Consider the following 20,271-nt stretch of genomic DNA (forward strand, 5'->3'; position numbering starts at 1 on the left):
TTGACAGGAATGGTTGGACTCGATGATCCGGTGGGTCTCTTCCAACCTGGTTATTCTATGATTCTATGATTCTATACTTGCAAAGCAAAACACCTTTCTCATGATCTGTAGAACAATGCTGTATTAAAATTCTATCTTTAATTGTACAGCCTTCCAATCTTAAAATATAAGGAAGCTATGAAATAAAGAACAAAAAGACTCTCTTGATGAACCAATGAAGTGCTAATAACATTAATTTATAAGTAAATGCTCTGGAATATTAGGCTTTGTTGGCACATAGTAAAATAAAATTAATTATTTGTATTACCGAATAGCTGCCACCCCGTGGCCGACTTCATGTATCACACCACTGATGAGGATTGCAGAGAAGAAATAGGTCAACTGGCTGACAGGCAAATTTACACCAGGCACCTGTTGATGTGGGCATGACAACAAAACAAAACACACTAGGAAACCAAGAGGTAGAAAGACAAATCATTCCGCTCCTAAACTAGCTGCTTTCACTCAACTTCTTCAGACACGCAACAGAACAGGGGCTGTTCTCACACAGAACTATCAGTTTGTACCTCTTCTCCCAATTTAGTCAATGTATTTTAAAATACATCAAACATATATTCTCCCGTTGAAGGTTGAAAAGCTCTGTGGGCACAAAACCATTCTCCCTGCCTTAGTCCCCACAGCCCTGACGAAATATGTCCTACTCTATATTAAGCCTGAGAAGTTTATAAAGATGTACATAGACTTCCACTGAAAGAGGACAGGCTTGGGAACTGTGAGCATTAGTTTAGCATTAGTTTGCAACTCCCTGCAGCCAATCATGTAGCTATAGAGAAGATCCACACTTCAAAAAAATAAAAACTAAAAAACTGTATGAGCCCTAAAAGTTGAAAAAATGAGACTATAACTGGAACTGTCAGCCTCCCTTCCCTCTCCCTATCCAAATCACAAGACTATCCCACATTTACAAGATAAAAGAAGGGGTAACTTTCACCTATTGTTCCAAATTTTGGCAGTCTACAGATGACAATTTAACTTTTTTAAAAAAGCACTTTAAATCAGTATAGTATTTTAATTTTTGTAAGATATAATATGCAGGCTCCTCATATTCCTCCTGCTTCTGTGGATTCCCGCTGCTCCCCAAGTCCTTCATTGCGCTCGTCATGAGACACCTACTCCTTCTATGCAGTCATAACTGAGGGAATGAGGAACCATACCCTCTTTCCTCCTGACAGACTTTCCTCCTGCCATGCTGGAGGCCACTCCAGCTGCTTGCTCTGGGACAGTTCTCCTGTCTGTTCCTCAGCTCTCCTCGCTTTAGACAGGTCGCACTCCAATACAGTCACTAACAGCTGCTGTGATCACAATTTGAATTGCAATCCAGCAGCAGAAAAGAGATGCTATGGACAGAAAATCCTGGCCTGTCTATAAGACTTTCTAAAAATTACCCTTGTGGCCTGTATATCCAACTGAACCGATCCCATTTGATCCAATCTTCATTCAGTCCTAGACATTCCTCAACTATATGCATTCACCTACCCATACAGAAGGACTCTACAACAGGTTGATGAGACAAACTAGCTGAAAGAAAATCTTCAAAAGACTGTTTTCATTAATATTAAACAAAATCATTTCATAAATTCTGCCCAGAGTGTCATAGTGATGAAGATATTTATCTTAACTGGCATGAGTATAGTATCTCATTGTACAGAGACTGCTACTCTTCATTTGTTAGAACATCCACTGCTGGTATTACAGCATCAGCTGGTGGCACTAATGCATCAGTTAACTGGCATTTTCAGTGGCTCTCGGCTCCAGACACTTGAGAGGACAGACAGCAATAGCAAGAGTTGCCACCTTAATAGCACCATGACTACAACCTATTAGAACACAGCACCGGATGTTTTCAGAATTCACATCAAAGAAGCTAGTTTAAGATTCACCTAAATGGGAAGCTAATTCTCATGAAGAGCGCTGAAATCATTAGCAGTATCTTGTTAATAAGCAGTGTCATCTTATATATCATGGTCTTCCGGAAATGCCTTTAGTAAAACAAGGCTCTTAACTACATCTATGTCTTTCTCATTTTTGCCAAAAGGCAACCAACACAAGAGGGGGCAGCTAAAGAAAAACAGTCCAGTTACCTACAGGTACATATTTTAGGTAATGTATATGAGTAAACAAAACAGGAAATGTATAAAAATCAATAAAAGAAGCAGAACCGTATCTCCCCCTCTCCATAGTCAAAGACTAAAGGCTAAATAAACTTATGCCACAGGCTAAAGTTGAATTTAAAAAAAAAAACAACTAATTTGCTCTCCTCCAAGCAGCCAAATATAAACCACAGAATCACAGAATGGTTTGGGTTGGGAAAGGCCCTTTAAAGGTCATCTAGTCTAATCCTCTTGCAGTGAGCAAGCATCTTCCACTAGATAATGCTGGTTGCTCAGAGCCCTGTCCAACATGACCTTGACTGTTTCCAGGGTTGGAGCATCTACCGTCTCTCTGGGCAACCTGTTCCAGTGTTTCACCACCCTCACTGTAAAAAAATCTCTTCCTTATATCTAGTCTAAAACTACGCTCTTCTAGTTTAAAACCATTACCCGCTGTCCTATCACCACAGGCCCTGTGAAAATCCCCTTCCTTCTTATAGGTCTCCTTTAAGTACTGCAAGGCCACAATAAGCTTTCCCCAGAGCCTTGTCTTCTCCAGGCCGAACAACAGTGATTTACATGAGGAGAGGTCCTCCTGACTTGTTTTGCACCTCTATGTGACTACATATGGGTCACTTTTTTTGAGTCAATCTATGCCAGCACATTCCCCTCAAAAGGTATACTAAAACTCTTAAAGGCACAATTATACAACTGTGACCATTCAGAAATGAAAGAATGAGGTAGGAAAGAAAGAGAACCGCAAATCAGCTTACTTGTAACCTGGCATTACAAGTACATTAGAACTAATGTGACATTCCATTATCCTTACACACTGCATCATTCTCAGTGCCAGTCTGTCCTTTGTTTGAATGCAGTGTACTGCCAGCAGGTACTCATGGAGGAATCAATTCCATGTAGAAATTGTGGACATTTTTCTACATTACTGCTTTCATAGGTACAATCCACACCAGATTAATTCCAAAGGCTCATTTTTACTTTGTCACCCCTATGTTATTTTCTCAAAAGAGCAATGTATTGCAAATGACCACTTTACTCTAGTGTCACAGAAGTGGATAGATCCATATAATGATTTCAGAAAATGAAGATGTAAGGAAGACTTTTTTTGCTCCAGGATGTAACAGACATACATGCTTAGGATAGATCCTGTCTGCATGTAAATTAAAAATTTTCTGTCTCAAGTTCAACTTGTGCTCTACTGGGTGCACTATTGTCCGCTTCTGGAGATAATTTAGGAGCAAGCTGTGGATCAGGTAACTGTAGTCACTACAGTGGCAGTACCAGCAGTTTTCTCCCAGGTCCCATTGCCTACTTCTGCCAACACAGAATACATTTGCTATATTCACCCTGCATGTGCAAAATAGGCCCAAACCATCCCAAAGGCCCTTAGTTCACAGCACACACTAATGATCAGGCTTCCTGTGCTCATGCGCTTTTTTTTAGACTAGCATCATGCAGTCAGTTTAGAACTGATGGAAGGGGGAAAGGCCTGTCATGGCAGCACCCAATTCCCAACTTCTGTTCACTAGATTAGCTGAGTATTAAAAAGAATAAAATAATTGAGCATCCCTGCTTTAAGCCATGCAGCAGGAGGCAGAGCAATCTCACAGGACTTTCTGCATTTTTGAAAAATGAGCATACATTCTAGCCAGATACCACTCTCAGGGAAATAAGGGTGGCTAGGAATCCTTCCAGGTTAAAACTGTTGTTAAGGACAATGTCAGTTCTTCCATTACTGCCTTGCATAGAGATAAAAGACAGTATTTGCACTCTCTCCTATTCTGTGAAATACATTCCTTTCTAAAAGCATACAACATGTTGTCCAGCATCAGAAATTCATAAAACAATTAAAGACATTGTTACTAGGCCTTTGACTAGGTCCTGCCAGAAACAGCGCTTTCAATTTCACACTGCAAACTCACTAACGAATCTTTGCTTCCACTATCACACAGAGCTCTTCACACTTCTTTCCTTTTCCACTATGTACTCTAATAAGTGAAGTAGAATTCCTCTCTTCTTGTGGATTATGGATGTGCTCTGAAAACTCTTTTAAGGCCTCTGCATTGCACAGCTCAGAGCAGGCAAATCCTTAGCTCTGTTTTGTATTCTCAGTACTATGATAATTTAGAGCTTTTCAAAATTGATAGCCAATTCTCACTCCTCAGAATTTTTAATATAAACTCTTCCAAGTTTGTCTTCCCCTCCTTTGCAACCTCCACTCCCCACTTTTAAGGCTGATAACAAACCAGCAAATTTTTATGTAGACAAATATCAGGAATGAGGTTATCCTTGTGCACGAGGATTTTAGCACCACATACCCTATTAGGAAGCTGGTTAAGATCAGTTCACGATTCTCTCAGAGAGAGAACACTTACCACAACTTGCAGCATACGATCATTCTGGGCTTTCGGTGCCTCAGTGAGCATCTGAGTCAGTGTTTGCATCAGTGTCTTTCCAAGAAGAATAACAGAGCCAAACATGGCAACTATACCGAACACCATTCCTATGCTGAACCTGCAAAGAGAAGCAAAGAGTTTAGCAGTGCATAGCTGCAAGATGCTAGGGTGCATTCTCTGGTTATGTTAATGCCTTAGCAAAACTTAGCACACCAAACTCATAGGGCAAAACTTCTCTAATGCTACTACCATTCATGTATCAACAATCCAGTACAAAAATATTAGCTAAAAGAAACTACCAACAAGAATAACATATACTAATAACATGGACTAACAACACATAGTATTTTCCTTATTTAATAAATGTTTTACACTCAAACCACACACTGGTTAATTTGCAAATATTTTTATGTTGCCCTTAAAGTCTAAATTTTATTCAGTTACCCAATATATACTCACCATTAGCTATTAATATAAAAACGTAACTGATAATGTATAATTTACCATGTTGCACCACACCATCACATATTTAGAAACCTGGATTGAATGATGAGATAGCATACATATTTATTTATATGAGATTTTTCAATGAATTTTGCATCTAAAAAATGAACAATAAAAACTGCTAAAGATGAATAAATGAGTCACAACCTTTTTTAAAGAATTACAGCTAAAAGGTACAACTGCGAGACCAGACTAAAATCAATTACTTAAAAGACACTGTTCTTCTAATTTATTTTTTATTAAAATCAGTGCTGAAAATAATTTCAACGTATATCTGTCCACCTAGTGGTGAATTTTTATTCAGCTTTTTTTTTTTTTACACTGTCCAATAGTTGAAGGAAATGATAAAGTTTATTTGCTAGCTAACCCACTTCAGTTCTCAACCAATCCTTCTTCCTCTGATAATAGCATAATTGTTCTCTTACCAACTTTAATGAAGCTCACTGGGAATTTAAACAGATCTATTTTAAGCAACATGTACTTGTAATGTTAATTAAAGAGACTGGTGGAAACATTATACTGTAATAAATCACATGCATTAAAAACTGTGATTGATAAAGGACTATTTCAGACTGAAATACTAAAATCATTACATATGAGGGAAACCAATATTAATCAGACCTCTCTTTTAGTACTATCTCACTGAGCATAGCAATACAGGAAATTAATAGAAATTCAAACCTAACTAATTTTATATTTTCAGAGCTGATACAAAGCGATGCTAGGAAGGCAACTGAGCAATAAGTTTTTACACCAGTCCAGGAACGCTCTGCTGATTTACCTATTTCCAGCAGTCTGTGCAATCTTAGCAGGGAAGGGTGCAGGCAGATAAGAGACAGAAGGTGAGTGATGTGCTTCTAAGCAGGTATAGTTACTGAATGTCTGCGCAATGATTGACAACAGGGGCACAACTGCCTCTGAATACTTTGTAAACATCAAGGAAGAGCTCAGTGTACAATAATGGACAGATCGAGGAAATGAGAAACTGCTTTCAGACCTGCTCCTGTATGCAGTATTACAAATAATAGCTGTACCCTTAAGAAGTAAGTATAGTTCAAACCACAGGTAAAAATAGTTTACAGATTTCTAGTTTCATAGCATCTCAATATGCAGTCGATGTTACAGCTATGTACTTTTTAGCAGAGGAGAAAGATTTACACTGGCATAGTACAGCAAGGTTTTATCATAAGCCTAGTGAAATAACCGTGTCTATTCGTTGCACTTTTAAGGCTGAATGGCACAGATATGGTTAAGTTGTTGTACTTGACACAAGGAAAAACATTCTGAATTTATACCATAAATACAGAAATCTGGGTTTCCATCTCCCCCAGTTGTAGAACTGGCGGTTGAAAAGAGCTGTTTGCCATCGCATGTGAAAAGGAGAGACACTCAAGCCATACGTCAGCAGCCAGTCTTCATAAGATGCCTTGAAAGAGTTGGATGACTGCAAAACAATGGAAAATAAGTTTAACCAAAAACTAAGGAAAATTTTGTGCCATGTCACCAAGCAGTAAATGTGATCTGTTTATTTGAAAGCAGATGTATAACTTCAGGTAAATGTCCTGCATATTATTTATATCTTGACATACAGGTAGGTGTGACATGTAACATGAAAAAGTTATGCCACCGTTTTGTTGTAAATGTAACAACAGTTCTAGGATTGCAAGAGAGATTGGGTATCCAGAGTTATTTGACAAACAGGATCTTACATCATCTTTCCTAGTGTTAAATCACTTCCAGTAGTTTTTAACTGTCTGGTTAGAAGGCCAAAGACTGAACTGCTTATGGTATTTTTTCGATGTGCAACTATATTCCAGTAAACATTTTTAAATTACAATAAAGAAAAGTGTTCTTTCAGCTTCAGCTGAAAAACCTGTTTCTAATACCAGTGAAACATGGACCAGTGCTTTAGATACCCTTTAGTAAGGGTAAAAACTAAACACATCCTATTTTGTTCACAGAGTCTTAAAAAACTCCCAACCAACCACGTTATAATAAAGCTAACTGGATACCTTGATTTGGCATTTTAAAAATTTATTCCTTTTATCACACGAAAACCCCACATTTTTTGCTTAGAAATGTCACAAAATCATCCCTTCAAATTTGTTTCAGCCACATCACGGTCCCACTGGAGTAGCAATGCACCAATAAATACTAAGTTTTCCATGAGAAACATGGGATTACTGACCATAGAGATGCCAAATGGGGAAAAAATTTAAATGGCATCAAAATTAATTTTCCTTTCGTGTTTTCCTCACAAGCTATGTGAATGGCATCCACGATCACTACATAACTGCACTCCTTTGCAAAATGTATTTAAAAGCTGTATGCAAACATTGTTCCTTCTCTTCCAAGCCCAGCAGAATTACCACGTTACCACGTGCATTCTCATACCCTGATAAGAGTTATGGTACCCCATGGTATCCTAAGTTTCATTTTGTTATATTTTCTTTGTTATATTAACTTTACTCTAAAAGCAATACCTTTTTCATTTATGTAAGCCTCCAAAATTATGAACATCTGCTAAATACTCCAGGAGCTCCACAAATATCTGCTTACAAGCAGGAGTCCTTAACATTCTTCTTTGCTGGCAAAATCTGTTTCAAGAGCTCTGAACCATTTCAGCTTCCTGACCTTAAAGCTGAAGGCTAACCTTGGCAGAACACATCTAATGCATCCTTTATTTCTCATAGCAGGAGGGACAACCTTCTACCTGCTCATTCCTGATCCTTCAGGCAGAATGAGATGGGATGATTTAGGATGCTGGGAAGCAGGAATTTAGGGGTCTGCTGAGTGATTCTGTTACAGAGGAACCAAGCATCAATGGAAACTTTTGTACCAGTGGTTCAATGAAGGGCAACAAGAGAGACATAAAATTCCAAATCCCAGCTTGATTCAGCATATTTTTAGCTTGCCAAGACAATTATATCTTGTAAGCTAAGTCCAGCAATATTATGTGAATTTATTTGTGCAAAAATGCATTTATACAGACAGTTACACCTTCCACATTGTAGCCTTCTGAAGAGTCAGACTACCTGAAAAGATGTTTGAAATCTGAACAAGACCAGCAAGGTAACAAACTGGGTAAGAGACACTGAACAAGGTTACAGAATAAAGATCAACTGCAAGTTACGGCACACATCCTTACCTCACCAAGAATATCACCAGGACTATGCATGGAAAAGTACCCCTGTATTATTTTTCACGCACACTCTGTATGTCCTTTTAGTGTAATTAAATTATAAGTAATTTGAGGTCTAAGCAGGGACTGTGTTTTTCTGCAGTTGCTAGCAGCCTCAGGTTATCAATGCGTCGGGAGAACTATAGCACCAGTAACAAAGCAAGCAATCCTGAATTTCCTCAGTATATAAATCTGGTTATTTAGTTCAAATTCTATTTTGGTTGTGGTGCTCACAGTGAAACTTACCATTGTGATTATCTACACATGCAATTGACCACTAAGTTCATTAAAACCTACCAGCTCCCACATACTTCCTGATGATTAATAACCTTTGCCAACTTTTAGTTAAAAAGACTAAAGTTAAATTTTAACTCCTGGACTCTCTTGCTTGATACAGCATTCCAAGCATTCCCCCTTCTTTTTCAACATAAATCAGGCACTAAGTAGGCTCCAAACAATTTGGGGGTCTTTTTTCCTCCCTTGCTGCTAAGTTCTACCAGAGGTTGCAACAAGAAAATGAGCAGCTATCCTTACTTAGAAAAGAAAATGATATTAAGGTCTAATGCTGAAAGAGATTTTCAGAATCTCAAAGAAAAAAACGGGTCTCGGCATCATGGCACAACAGGTCTTTTACCTGAATTGAGCTCTTGCTTCACGCTCTTCAGCAGACAAAAATTTACTGTCAAAATTACTGTCAAAAGCCTGTTGGCTGGGCTTTCTGATGGGTTTTGGTGTATCTTGCTGCAGCCAGAAGCATGCTTTTCTGGTATTCAGCCAATCTTCTCATGTGTTTTAAAACAATGCCAGGTTTGTTTCCAACCACCTAATATAGGCTTAATGTAATAGGTTTTTTAAAAATCTTCAGTAAATCACTTTAGTTTTTTATTGCCACTATCTACAGACTAATATTCAGCACTTAATAGCTCACATCATTTACTGAGCTACATTTGCTCTCCAACGATTAGCAGTAGAGGGAGCCACTTATTTTTCAAAGTTTTCTCATCACATAGAATTCTTATATTTCTTCCTATATTTTAGAGGAGTGACAAAATGATTGTTTTTACTTTGAAATCACCAGGTCCTATCTGTACTTGGCAGAAACAGATGCCGCTCCTGAACTGTAACATTAACATCAAAAAGTAAGAGAATTACAGATCAAACCTTTCCTTTTATTTTTCCTCATATCTAACTAGCATGTATCCTACTTTGCATACATACTTTGCAATTTTAATCACCACTTAAAAGTCCTATCTCTTGAGCTTTAAAAAAACATAATGAAATGCATGCAATGCACAAATGCATCCCAAGAGATAATGGTGCATTTTGCTTTCAAACTTCCCCCTCTCCATCAGGAGCAAAAAGATGAGTCTTGCAACGCTCTTTGGAGATTAAAGTTTATTTCTTTTAAAAGCAGTTGTGTTTAGCTCTGTGAGAATTAACTGATAAGTTTTGCTAGAGCTCGTTTGTATGTTTAATTATCTTGTCATATAATTCTGTCTTGTAAGATGGAGCTGTTTTAGGTCAAGAGATAACCTGTCTTGCAGCTCTGAGAATTTATTGATATACTTAGTCATCTTGTAAGACATAGCTGTCTTAGGTCAGGAGATAACCTGAGGGAGTCTCCAGACATGGTTGGATTACCTAAAAAAGAATGAAAATTCTTTGAGGATTTATATGGTTCTTCTTCTAAAGCTAGTATATATACCCACTGCTTTTGTAAGATGTTACACCTTTTTTTAAGAAGGGCACACAGTTCAGCACTAAATTGTAAAATAAAAATATTATTGCCTTTGCTTCGAAGACCTTGTCCTCTTCAATATTTTACCAGTGAATGAATGTTTCTCACAGCTCTCATTTTTTTTTTCAGCAAAACTTAAGGATACGCAAAAGAAAAATAACGTGCATTAGCTTTTTACATAGATTTTAGAAAAGAACATAATTCCAAAACATATTAGATGATCACAGATGATCTTTTAAGGTCCCTTGCAACCCAAACCATTCTATGATTCTACATTCTACACAGCTGACTCACAGAATCATAGAATCACTAGGTTGGAAAAGACTGCTTGGATCATTGAGTCCAACCATTCCTACCTGCCACTAAACCATGTACCTGAGCACTTTGTCTGCAGTCTTTTAAACACCTCTAGGGATGGTGACTCAACCACCTCCCTGGGCAGCTTCTGCCAGTGCCCAATGACTCTTTCCATGAAAAACTTTTTTCCTGACATCCAGTCTGAACCTTCCCTGGTGCAGCTCAAGGCCATTCTTCCTTGTCCTGTCCCCTGTCACTTGGGAGAAGAGGCCAGCACCCTTCTCTCTACAATGTCCTTTCAGGTAGTTGTAGAGAGCCATCAGGTCTCCCCTCAGCCTCTTCTCCAGGCTAAACACCCCCAGCTCCCCCAGCCGTTCCTCATAAAGCCTGTTCTCCAGCCCTTTCACCAGCCTCGTTGCTCTTCTCTGGCCTCGCTCCAGAGCCTCAACATCCTTCTTGTGGTGAGGGGCCCAGAACTGAACACAGGATTCGAGGAGCGGTCTCACCAGTGCCGAGTACAGAGGGAGAATAACCTCCCTGGACCTGCTGGTCACGCCATTTCTGATCCAAGCCAAGATGCCATTGGCCTTCTTGGCCACCTGGGCACGCTGCTGGCTCATATTCAGTCGGCTGTCAACCAACACCCCCAGGTCCTTCTCCTCCGGGCAGATTTCTAGCCGCTCTTCCCCAAGCCTGTAGCACTGCAGAGTTGTTGTGTCCCAAGTACAGGGCTCTGCATTTGACCTTGTTAAACCTCATGCTATTGGTCCCAGCCCAGCGGTGCAGCCTGTTCAGATCCGTGTGCATAGCCTCCCTACCCTCACAACAGTTTAATATCTGGAGAGCACAGTTAAGTGCCACAGGGCTAGTTAAACAACACATTCAGGAGCTACGGCTTCCACCACGTTTCACAACTTTGCTCCTTTAACACAGGCCCGAGGCCTCCGCAGCCGCCGAGGCGGCGTCCTCGGAGGCGGCGATGGGCGGACGCCAGCGGCCCCTCTTGGAGGCGGCGGCTTGCCCTGGTGGCTAGGACAGCGTCCCCACACCGGGAGCGGGGCGGCACGGCCCCGGCCCCGCAGACACGGGGTGCGGGATGGACGGGGGAGAACGGCGAGCGCCCCGGGCGCGGGCCGGACGGGGGAGGAGAGACGGGAGAGGAGGGGCAAGAGCGGCCCTCACGGCGGCGCGCGCCCGACGCCGCGCGGACCCAACCCGAGGGGGAAAACGGCGCCACCGGCACGCGCCCCGCGGCGGCCGTTACGCCCGGAAGCGCAGGGAGAGCGGGCGCCGCCGGCTCCGGGCCTGCGTGCGAGGGGAGGGAAGTGCGAGGTGAGGGGTGGCGGGGGGGAGGTTGTCGTGGCCAAGCCCTGAAGGGTAGGCGAAGCGGGGAAGCCTCTCTACGGCCCCAGGGCCAGACCCACCCACCCCCATGGTGCCCTGCGCCTCCCAGCCCCGGCAGGGCGCAGAGGGGTGAAACGGCGTCGAGGCCTCCTCCCGCCCGAGCTGTGAGCCCGCAGCCCTCACCTTGAGCAACGTATCCGCCAGGTAGATGGCGCACCAGCCCCCCAGCACGCACACCACCACCGAGATCGGGATCATGGTGGCAGCCGAGGCGCTGGTGGTGGCGGCGGCGGCCGCAGTTCATGCGGAGGAGCCCCCGGAACTAAACGTGCCCCGGAACCTTTCTCCATGGGCTGCGCTGCCCGGTCGGACGCTTCCGGGCACCTCTTCGAGAGGGAGCAAGTGTGGCGTCACAGCCCAGCGCCCGGCGGAAGTTGGGGGTGCGCGCGCGTGGAGGGCCCGGGGCGGGGCGCACGTCGGGCCCTGCCCCTGGCCGGATCGCGACGCGGCCTTCGGCTTTTCTTCCTCTCCTCCCCCGGGTGCCAAATTTGGTGCAGGTACTGAAGTGTCCGCACGTCCTGGAGGCGCGCAGCGATGTACGCGCGTGGTTTGCTCATGTTATTTGCTGCGCGGCGGAGGCAGCCACGCACGCGCTCCCGGTCACGCCTCCCCACTGACACCCCACACCCCCCTTTACACCCCCCCCCCGCCCACATGCTCCCACTCACACACACGGCTCACAGACACCTCCCCTACACGCACACTCACCCCCCGTACACCTCCACACACTCACAGCCGCCCCCCCACTCACACACCCTCATACTCACACCCACTCACCCCACACAGATTCACACCCACCCTAATCACACGCTCACCCACACAAACTCACCCCCGCACCTACCTACACACTCACCTCTCAGCCACACACATGCATGCACACACGTCCTTCAATGCCCATTCCCAGACACACACACCCCGAAGGAAAGGATAAATCGTTATGTTAAGGGAATGAATTAGTTTAAGCAATAATAAGAAGAGTCAAGTCTTGGCCAGCTTGCCAAGAATGTGATTGTGACAGGAGTTTTGCTTGTTTACCAGTTGAAACAAGGAACAAATCAGGTATTGAATGGACAGTCCCACAGGAGTAACAAGGGACAGACCTGAGCTCACCAAGAGGACACAATGAGGAAGGAGATAGATAAAGACCATCAGAGTCTTCTGAAGGCGCAAAGAAACTGATGTGTGGTGTGCATACAAGAGTGGGTAATAAACTGTGATAATAAGTTGGGGGGGGGAGAATGGACATTTTTTATTTCTGGGAATCTGTATGGATATGTATGTTTAACCAGTATTTCCTGGAATCTATATGAGTATGTGTGCGTAACCAGTATAGAAGTCATGTAACTTGTCTCAGTAGTTTGACATACTTGGTGGATTACCCAATGTGTACCCTGGCACTATTTATTAAACGAATACCTGCTTAATAATCAAATTGGCATTGAGTTTGGCTTTTTCACAGCATCAACACCCACACACAACGCCCACAGCCAAACCCTCCCACCCCTACATCCACGCCCCGACACCCCACCCCACTTCCACAGCCACTCACTCACCCACACACCCACCCCCTACCCTCCCATTCTCACACTCATTTCCACAGCCAAACCCACTCACACATCCACCTCCACTCCCCACCACGACAGTCACCCACCCACACTCACCCCCTTCCACACCCTATACATACCCCTGTAACTTGAGCAGGTATTTTGCCCCAGCAGAAAGGCAAAGTTAATCCTTGTTCTCATGGAACAAAACTTTGCAGACTGTGAGGTATTTCAGGAAGAGATTGCATTTGCATTTGAAAGTTAAGGTACTCAGAATTAAAAATTTCCACTTTAAAATGGTTCAGGAGATAGTACAGATACTGATACACTGTTTGCCACTGCTTAGTTTTCTTTACAGCCACATATTAGGCTAAAGTAGCGACTGAAGTGAAATGCCATACAGTCATCTGTTTATGCACAGTATCCATATATTGTTGCAAAGCAGCATAACTACCTGGGGTTTAGAAGTCACAGCTGACGTGTGTGTTAGTAGGACAGTACGAGTGGACCTCAGAAGGGCAAATATCAAAGAATGTCAGAAAAGGATATCTATCAGTTATCATGACACAGTATGTGAGTCCATACAAAAACTTTAAACAGGAAAAGAAGAATCTCACGAGCATAGTAATGCCAGTTAAAAGTAATTTGGCAAGAAAGACCAAACAGAATGGGTTAATAAAACATTAATTAAGATATTATATTATCCAGATAAGGTAGCTGCTTAATATCATAGGCATCTTTTTCTAGACCTAGTAAATGTATTTATCTCAAAACTAATTATCAACATGTCTAATAATTAATCTCTGCAACTTTGATCTGTTATTGAAATAGATATGTGATCAGATATTACCATACTTGACATGCTGCTGCAAAATAAAAATAAAACCAGTCTTAACCACACTTACGAAAGGCCTGATGTTAGAGGGGTTTGCAGGATTTGAGGGAAATTGTACCTGCTCACAGTTCATTGCAGACTCAGACCTAAAATTAGTTAAGATGTGGATTTTGGCATGGAGAGTCTGTAAATTTTATCAGTTTTAAGACAATACAACCACAATATGACCTGTCTGGATAAATGTTTGAGCTTCGAGGAGAATAAATGGGGTTTTAGATACTTTCTGAGTAGTGTTCATCACTAGATTGTTGCGCATTAGGATGAGCTAAGCAATGGAAAGGAAGGCTGGAATAAAATGTGCAATGTTTATGTGCCAGCCTAACTTGAAATGAAGGAGTGCTCTTCTGGGCTTTGTGAATGTTTGCAGAGTGAGTGTCCAAGTTTAGCTGAGAATTTCGAGTACAGACAAGGATGCATGAAAGAAGAAATAGAAGGATAAAGATTAAATAGATGGTCCATTAAGCACCTATATGGGTTAGGAGGTTGTTTCTGAACAGAATAAAAATATTGGAGTAAAGAAGAAATCTAAGACAGAAGAAGACAAATACAGAGACTGGCACACTACAGAGCTGTACAAAGCATTGTCTGCAAATGTTTGAAGGACAAATATGTTTTCACATACCCTACTAATACTATTAAGTAAAAATCTCAGTATATGGGAGATATTCAGGTAATGGGAATTATGGAGACATGTAGTATGTGTGGTCTTTTAAACTGAAACCCAAACAAGAAAAGAAAAAAACACTTGCATCCTTTCTGTGCCTTGAAAACTGTAGAATGTTACACAGTTTTCTTGATAGTTTTTTTATATTCCAATTACAGTACAAAACTCTCTTGCATTATTTAAATACAAACAAAGTCAAAGTATTCTGTTAAGGTTTAAGATTTGTTTGCAGTATTTAACCTGGTTACTGAAAATGCATGCTGGAAAGGTGGGATTTTGACACTTTTTCTATGTCATAGTTCATATGAACAATGTAAGTGCATGCCTTCATGGAAACATGCCTTTACTAGATTAATCTGCTACAAAGAGTAGTTGTACATGCTTTTCCACCAATTTTTAATTACTGGTACTGATCTATAACAAAACAAATTACAGGTCTTAACTGCTATCAATTTTCAGCATTTACCCTTCTACCATAATTCTGTTAAGCACCTCATGACTGAAATTATATCTAAAGGAAGGTCCTCCAAAGCTGTTACACTCCAAGGAGAAATTAGTGACTCTAAAGAAAACGAAAGGAAAAGGAGAAACCTGAGAGATGTGGCTTGAGTATTATTCTGGAATCCAGTTCTGTAAGAATATTAGTTTGAGGCTTCAGCTACTCATTTTAGCTGACAACCTTACTTGGACCTCTGTTGGGCTTTGCATCCTCCTCAATCATTTAGAAGTTGTACATGAGAAAAAGCATGGAATATCTACTGCAGAGTAGCTGTTCAGCATTAGCTCCAGTGTTGGAATCCTTCTACAACTTTATGATCTGTTCTTGAACATCTGTCCGTGAACACATAAACTGCATGAACGAAAGGTCTCAGTCACTTAAGGAGAAGAGCATGTGAAGGAAGCTTATGCCAAACAGCTGTTTTGGAGTGAAGTTTTTGCTGTGAAGTCCCTCGGTACACAAACCCCTATCCTACTGCAGAATGCAAAGTAAGTATAGATTAGTTTCAGTCTTAGCAGGTCTTTTTTTTCAGTCTTTTCGTGCTTACTGTAACCTAAAGTAAATGCACCTGGTGGCAGTTGACTTACCAAGTTTGAACTCCAAAACCTGTAGGGAAGCCTGGTACCCTGGGGTAGCTTGAGTAAGTTAAAATGAGACAACACTTTGAAGAAAACAAAGGAGTCTGTAGTTCATTGTTTAGCAGACTGCTAAAGCCTGGAGCACTTCTATTCACCTATGAATACGTGGCATTTAGCTGTTCTGAAAAACAGGAATATCTTTCATGAGATGAACTAATGAGGATATCACCATAACTGTCCACTTGGACTGTCAGGCTGATTGAAATAGCTCCTGAATTGCTTCATCATACAGCATAGCACTCGGTTAAACAAGTATTGATTTTATTCTGCCTCAAGGCAGCAACAAAGCTGGTGAGGGGGCTGGAGAGCAGGTCTTATGAGGAGCGGCTGAGAGAGCTGGGGTTGTTTAGCCTGGAGTAGAGGAGGCTGAGGGGAGACCTCATTGTTCTCTATAACTACCTGAAAGGAGGTTGTAGAGAGGAGGGAGCTGGCCTCTTCTCCCAGGTGACAGGACAAGAGGGAATGGCCTCAAGCTCCGCCAGGGGAGATTTAGTCTGGACATTAGGAAAAAATTCTTCATAGAAAGGGTCATTGGGCACTGGAACAGGCTGCCCAGGGAGGTGGTTGATTCACCTTCCCTGGAGGTGTTTAAGGCACGGGTGGACGAGGTGCTAAGGGGCATGGTTTAGTGTTTGATAGGAATGGTTGGACTCGATGATCCAGTGGGTCTCTTCCAACCTGGTTATTCTATGATTCTATGATTCTAAGGACCAGATTGTAAGGAGTGGCTTCATGATACCCAAATGATTCTATGACCATGTAGCCCTGCATGCAGTGGATAAACTGGAATCTCGACCAGTGTTCCAGTACTACAAATCCTCGCTGCCCCTTGTCAGTCAGAAAACCTGTGAACTACCAAAACAACTGTTTTGCCTTGCGTGAGTGAGTTTATTCTGGGAACCTGAGCTAAGAACATTTCTGTTTTTCTCAAGAAAAATAAATAATCAATTTGAGAGTTGGCTGAAATTAAGCTGTGAACGTTTTCGTGGACATTCTAGTCAGAGTACAAAGATTATGGCCTAGCATATCACCGATATTTGGTGGGCACAGGAAACAGAGCAGCCTGCAGTTCTTGAAAGTCATTTCCAAGGCAGATTATTTTTCAGGCACCACTTTTAGTGCCAGAGCTTGAGAACTGAACTGTACTACAAAGGGCTACCCTCTGTGTTGCACAGCCTGGTGTGATTGAATGAAGCAGCTTAATATTTATAGTTTCCTTTTGTCCAGGTTCATTATTATCCTTGGATAGGAGATATTGCCAGTCCTCAACGCTGTTTCATTTGGGTGGAGAGTAAAATGTGAAAATCTTAGAAACTACTTTTGTAATTTCTAAAGGGAAACTGTTTATAGTGTTTTTACCCTTTTCTGCTTTGGGTTTCATCATATAGAAATTAACAGCTGGAGGATTATACTGGTCTTCCTGTGCCAACACTAATTTCTTTCGGCAATTTCTCTCTAAACAAGTGCAATATTTCTATGGCAGGAGACCACAGATGACTGAAAAATGTTCCTGTAGCAGATCTGATTCAATAAAAGTAAGGTTTGATATAGATAATGTTTGACTACTTGATAGATAGGTATGACTAGGAGATTTATTCATATCTCCACTATGGAAATAATTCATTCTTAATTGTCTTATTTTTCAGAATGTTGGAGGTGTGAGAAGCTAAGTATTTTTTTCCTCATGACTCATGGGAACTAAGATAAGTATCCTGATATTGATTCAAACTTAAAAAATCTTAACACCCACAGTTTATCAATCTTCATTTCTTATCTTCTGTTTAGCAGATACAAACCATAGATAGCAACTAATCAATCACATATGATTCAGCAGTTTGGTGCAGTTGTCTTTGAATTGGTAATTTTTTTTCATCTAAGGGCATTAATTTCTTTATAATGTTTTTCATATTCTGCTTTGTCCAGCCCATTGCCTGATCTCCATTGTTCTGGGTCCATCTTTCTACCAGGCAGATTTTTCATGTCTCAGCCATGTCATTATTCCTTTTAATATGTCATTTAGATGAGGAATCATCAGAAATTAGGCTTCGTTCTCTTTATTAGACTGCAGATGATTGCTCTACTCGCATCTACTACATTTGCTTTCACAGCACAATTATAGTTGTGTGTGAACTGATTACCTACACAGCTGCAATTTTGCTTCGTACTTTATTATAAGAAAGAAGGACATTGCTTTGTGTGTCACTGAGTCCCCAGTTCCTCTGATATATCTGCACCTAGATCTCATCCATCTTTGGATCAGATGGGCACAATGGCAAAACTCCTTACTATACATCGGGTGAGGTCTTGATCTTACCATTGAAGACAAGAGTTTTAGTGATCAGAAGATGTAATCAACTGATGGGGATGGCTTTCATCGAAAGAAATCTGTTATGAGACTGAAAAAGATAATAGACACCTATTTGAATTATCCTGGTTGGTAAAAATGATGAACAGTCTTTTTGTTCAAAATTTTGCCCATGATTCAGTCAGTTCCTGTTTTGTCAAACTTGTTGCCCAGAACAATATCTGATGGTGCAATGTCATGTTTTTTTGTTGCCTTTCCAAATGATGCTGAATAATTATAGCAAACAGGATGCTTACAAACTCAACATGTTATTTAAAATTCATATTCCCATCAAAATCTGCCATTACTCTTGCTTTTTCTTACGTATCAGTTTGCAGGTATAGTGGCTAAAATTTCCCAGGACAAAAGTGGAAAGAAATTTGTTGCTTGTACATCATCATCACATTTCTATTACTCAAAACATTTTGATAAGTAAGAATTTCACAGAATACAAAGCAGAATAGAACATGGCTTTTGGGTGTATTTTTTTTTTGTTATTCAATGGTCAAAGCTATGAAGTTCTAGCATTTGAGTGGGTTATATTCATAATGCAGTTTTTGGATCTTAATACAAATTCTTAGATGATGCTAACAACGCTATTAAAAGATGCAGGAATTCTGAAATTTAGAACAAGGTCACTGGCAGCCTCTAATGAGACCATCTTCTTAATACAAAGCTAATTATTTCTTGATGGAACAATCTGTGATAATAATCACCAAGCTTTTATATGGAAAAGAAAGAGAGCATGCAAGAGCTGAATTAATACTTAGCTGCTCGGAACTGTCACAGAGACAAAATCAGCTAATTTAGATACATTTGTTGATTTCCTGTCCACTAGGTAATAGTAAATATTCTTGCATGCTTTTTTATGTCATTCATTATTTAAATAGCCTGATGGTATTGTTGTTAGCATAGCTGTACAAGTAGAAACTCAGGAGAAAGTGCTTGATTTTTTCTTGATATTAAGAAATATAGATTGGTGAAAACTGTGAAAAACAAGCAAACAGTAGATGATACGTGCTTAAACAACATTTATTTTGACAAAGCAGCCGAGATCTGATGTTATTGCTGCAGCCTAGGGTTCAAAATTATTTTCAGTTTAAAGCAAAAGAATGGTCTCTGTTGCCTGGTAATTGCTAGGTCCACTGTATCTTAAATTTTTGTAGTTCTATCTAACCTCATATGACTAGATACCATCACTAAAATTCTCTGCCTTTTATCAAACCAATGTGACAAATCATTTGTACATGGAATAAATACATCCTTACTAAGGGAAAAGAGCCCCAAAGTACAAACAAAATCTGTGTGAGTTAGCAAATGGATGGTGTTATTTTTTTCCCAGAGTCCTCTATGTTAGTCCTCTGATAAATCTGTCTGATAACAGGTTTCTTATTTTTAAGTCTTAGCTAACAGCTTAGGTGTGTTGAATGAAGAGTATAGATTATCTTGCACTGCAACTTTAATTTTCATATTCTTCAGCTAACAATTCAAATGAAGATAGTGATAGGAATTAAGTAACAAAATAGTTAATATCCTGGGCCCAGCATTCTCACCTGGTAATAAACAGTAATCTGTAGAACTAAAATTAAAATAGTTTTTTAAAATTAAAAAGTTTTGCTTTGCCAAAGATTGTTGTCACTATTTCATAATCTGAAGCAAAACTCCAGGAATGTAGTTTTTAACATTTTACTTAAAGGAAGTCTTATTTCAAGTGAGTTGAGGGTGTGACTGCTCCTTTGTTGACTTGCATTTTCAATTGTATTACATTGTATTACACAAGAACATTTTGGACTATAATAGAAAAAATATTTTTCTTTTGAGAGCCTCAGGGAAGTAATATCTATGTTCATGAGATTTCTCGAAAAACAAAACATTGAAGTAAGCATATTAAGTAGCAACAGTTTAAAGAAACAATTGTGACATTATACAGTGAAATATCTCAGTCAAGAAGTAAGATACATACACTCTTCTGTTAAACATCAACTTCATTTTCAAAACT

At 40.6% G+C, this 20,271-nt stretch overlaps 1 protein-coding gene across 4 annotated transcripts in view; it reads right to left on the minus strand.

Moving 5' to 3' along the window:
• Nucleotides 1–11,973, minus strand: part of MBTPS2 (membrane bound transcription factor peptidase, site 2) — a 43,374-nt gene extending 31,401 nt beyond the window's left edge. For all 4 annotated transcript variants that reach the window (XM_069874174.1, XM_069874155.1, XM_069874165.1 and 1 more), the window contains exons 1-4: nt 11,812–11,973; nt 6,364–6,512; nt 4,544–4,682; nt 308–411 (exon numbers count right to left, since the gene is read on the minus strand). In XM_069874174.1, coding sequence (XP_069730275.1) covers nt 308–411; nt 4,544–4,682; nt 6,364–6,512; nt 11,812–11,886 — 467 coding nt within the window. In that variant the 5' untranslated portion in view covers nt 11,887–11,973. The remainder of the gene's footprint in view (nt 1–307; nt 412–4,543; nt 4,683–6,363; nt 6,513–11,811) is intronic.
• Nucleotides 11,974–20,271: the final 8,298 nt, after the last annotated feature.

This window comes from Phaenicophaeus curvirostris, chromosome 1, assembly GCF_032191515.1.
Source record: "Phaenicophaeus curvirostris isolate KB17595 chromosome 1, BPBGC_Pcur_1.0, whole genome shotgun sequence".
Taxonomy (NCBI): Eukaryota; Metazoa; Chordata; class Aves; order Cuculiformes; family Cuculidae; genus Phaenicophaeus; species Phaenicophaeus curvirostris.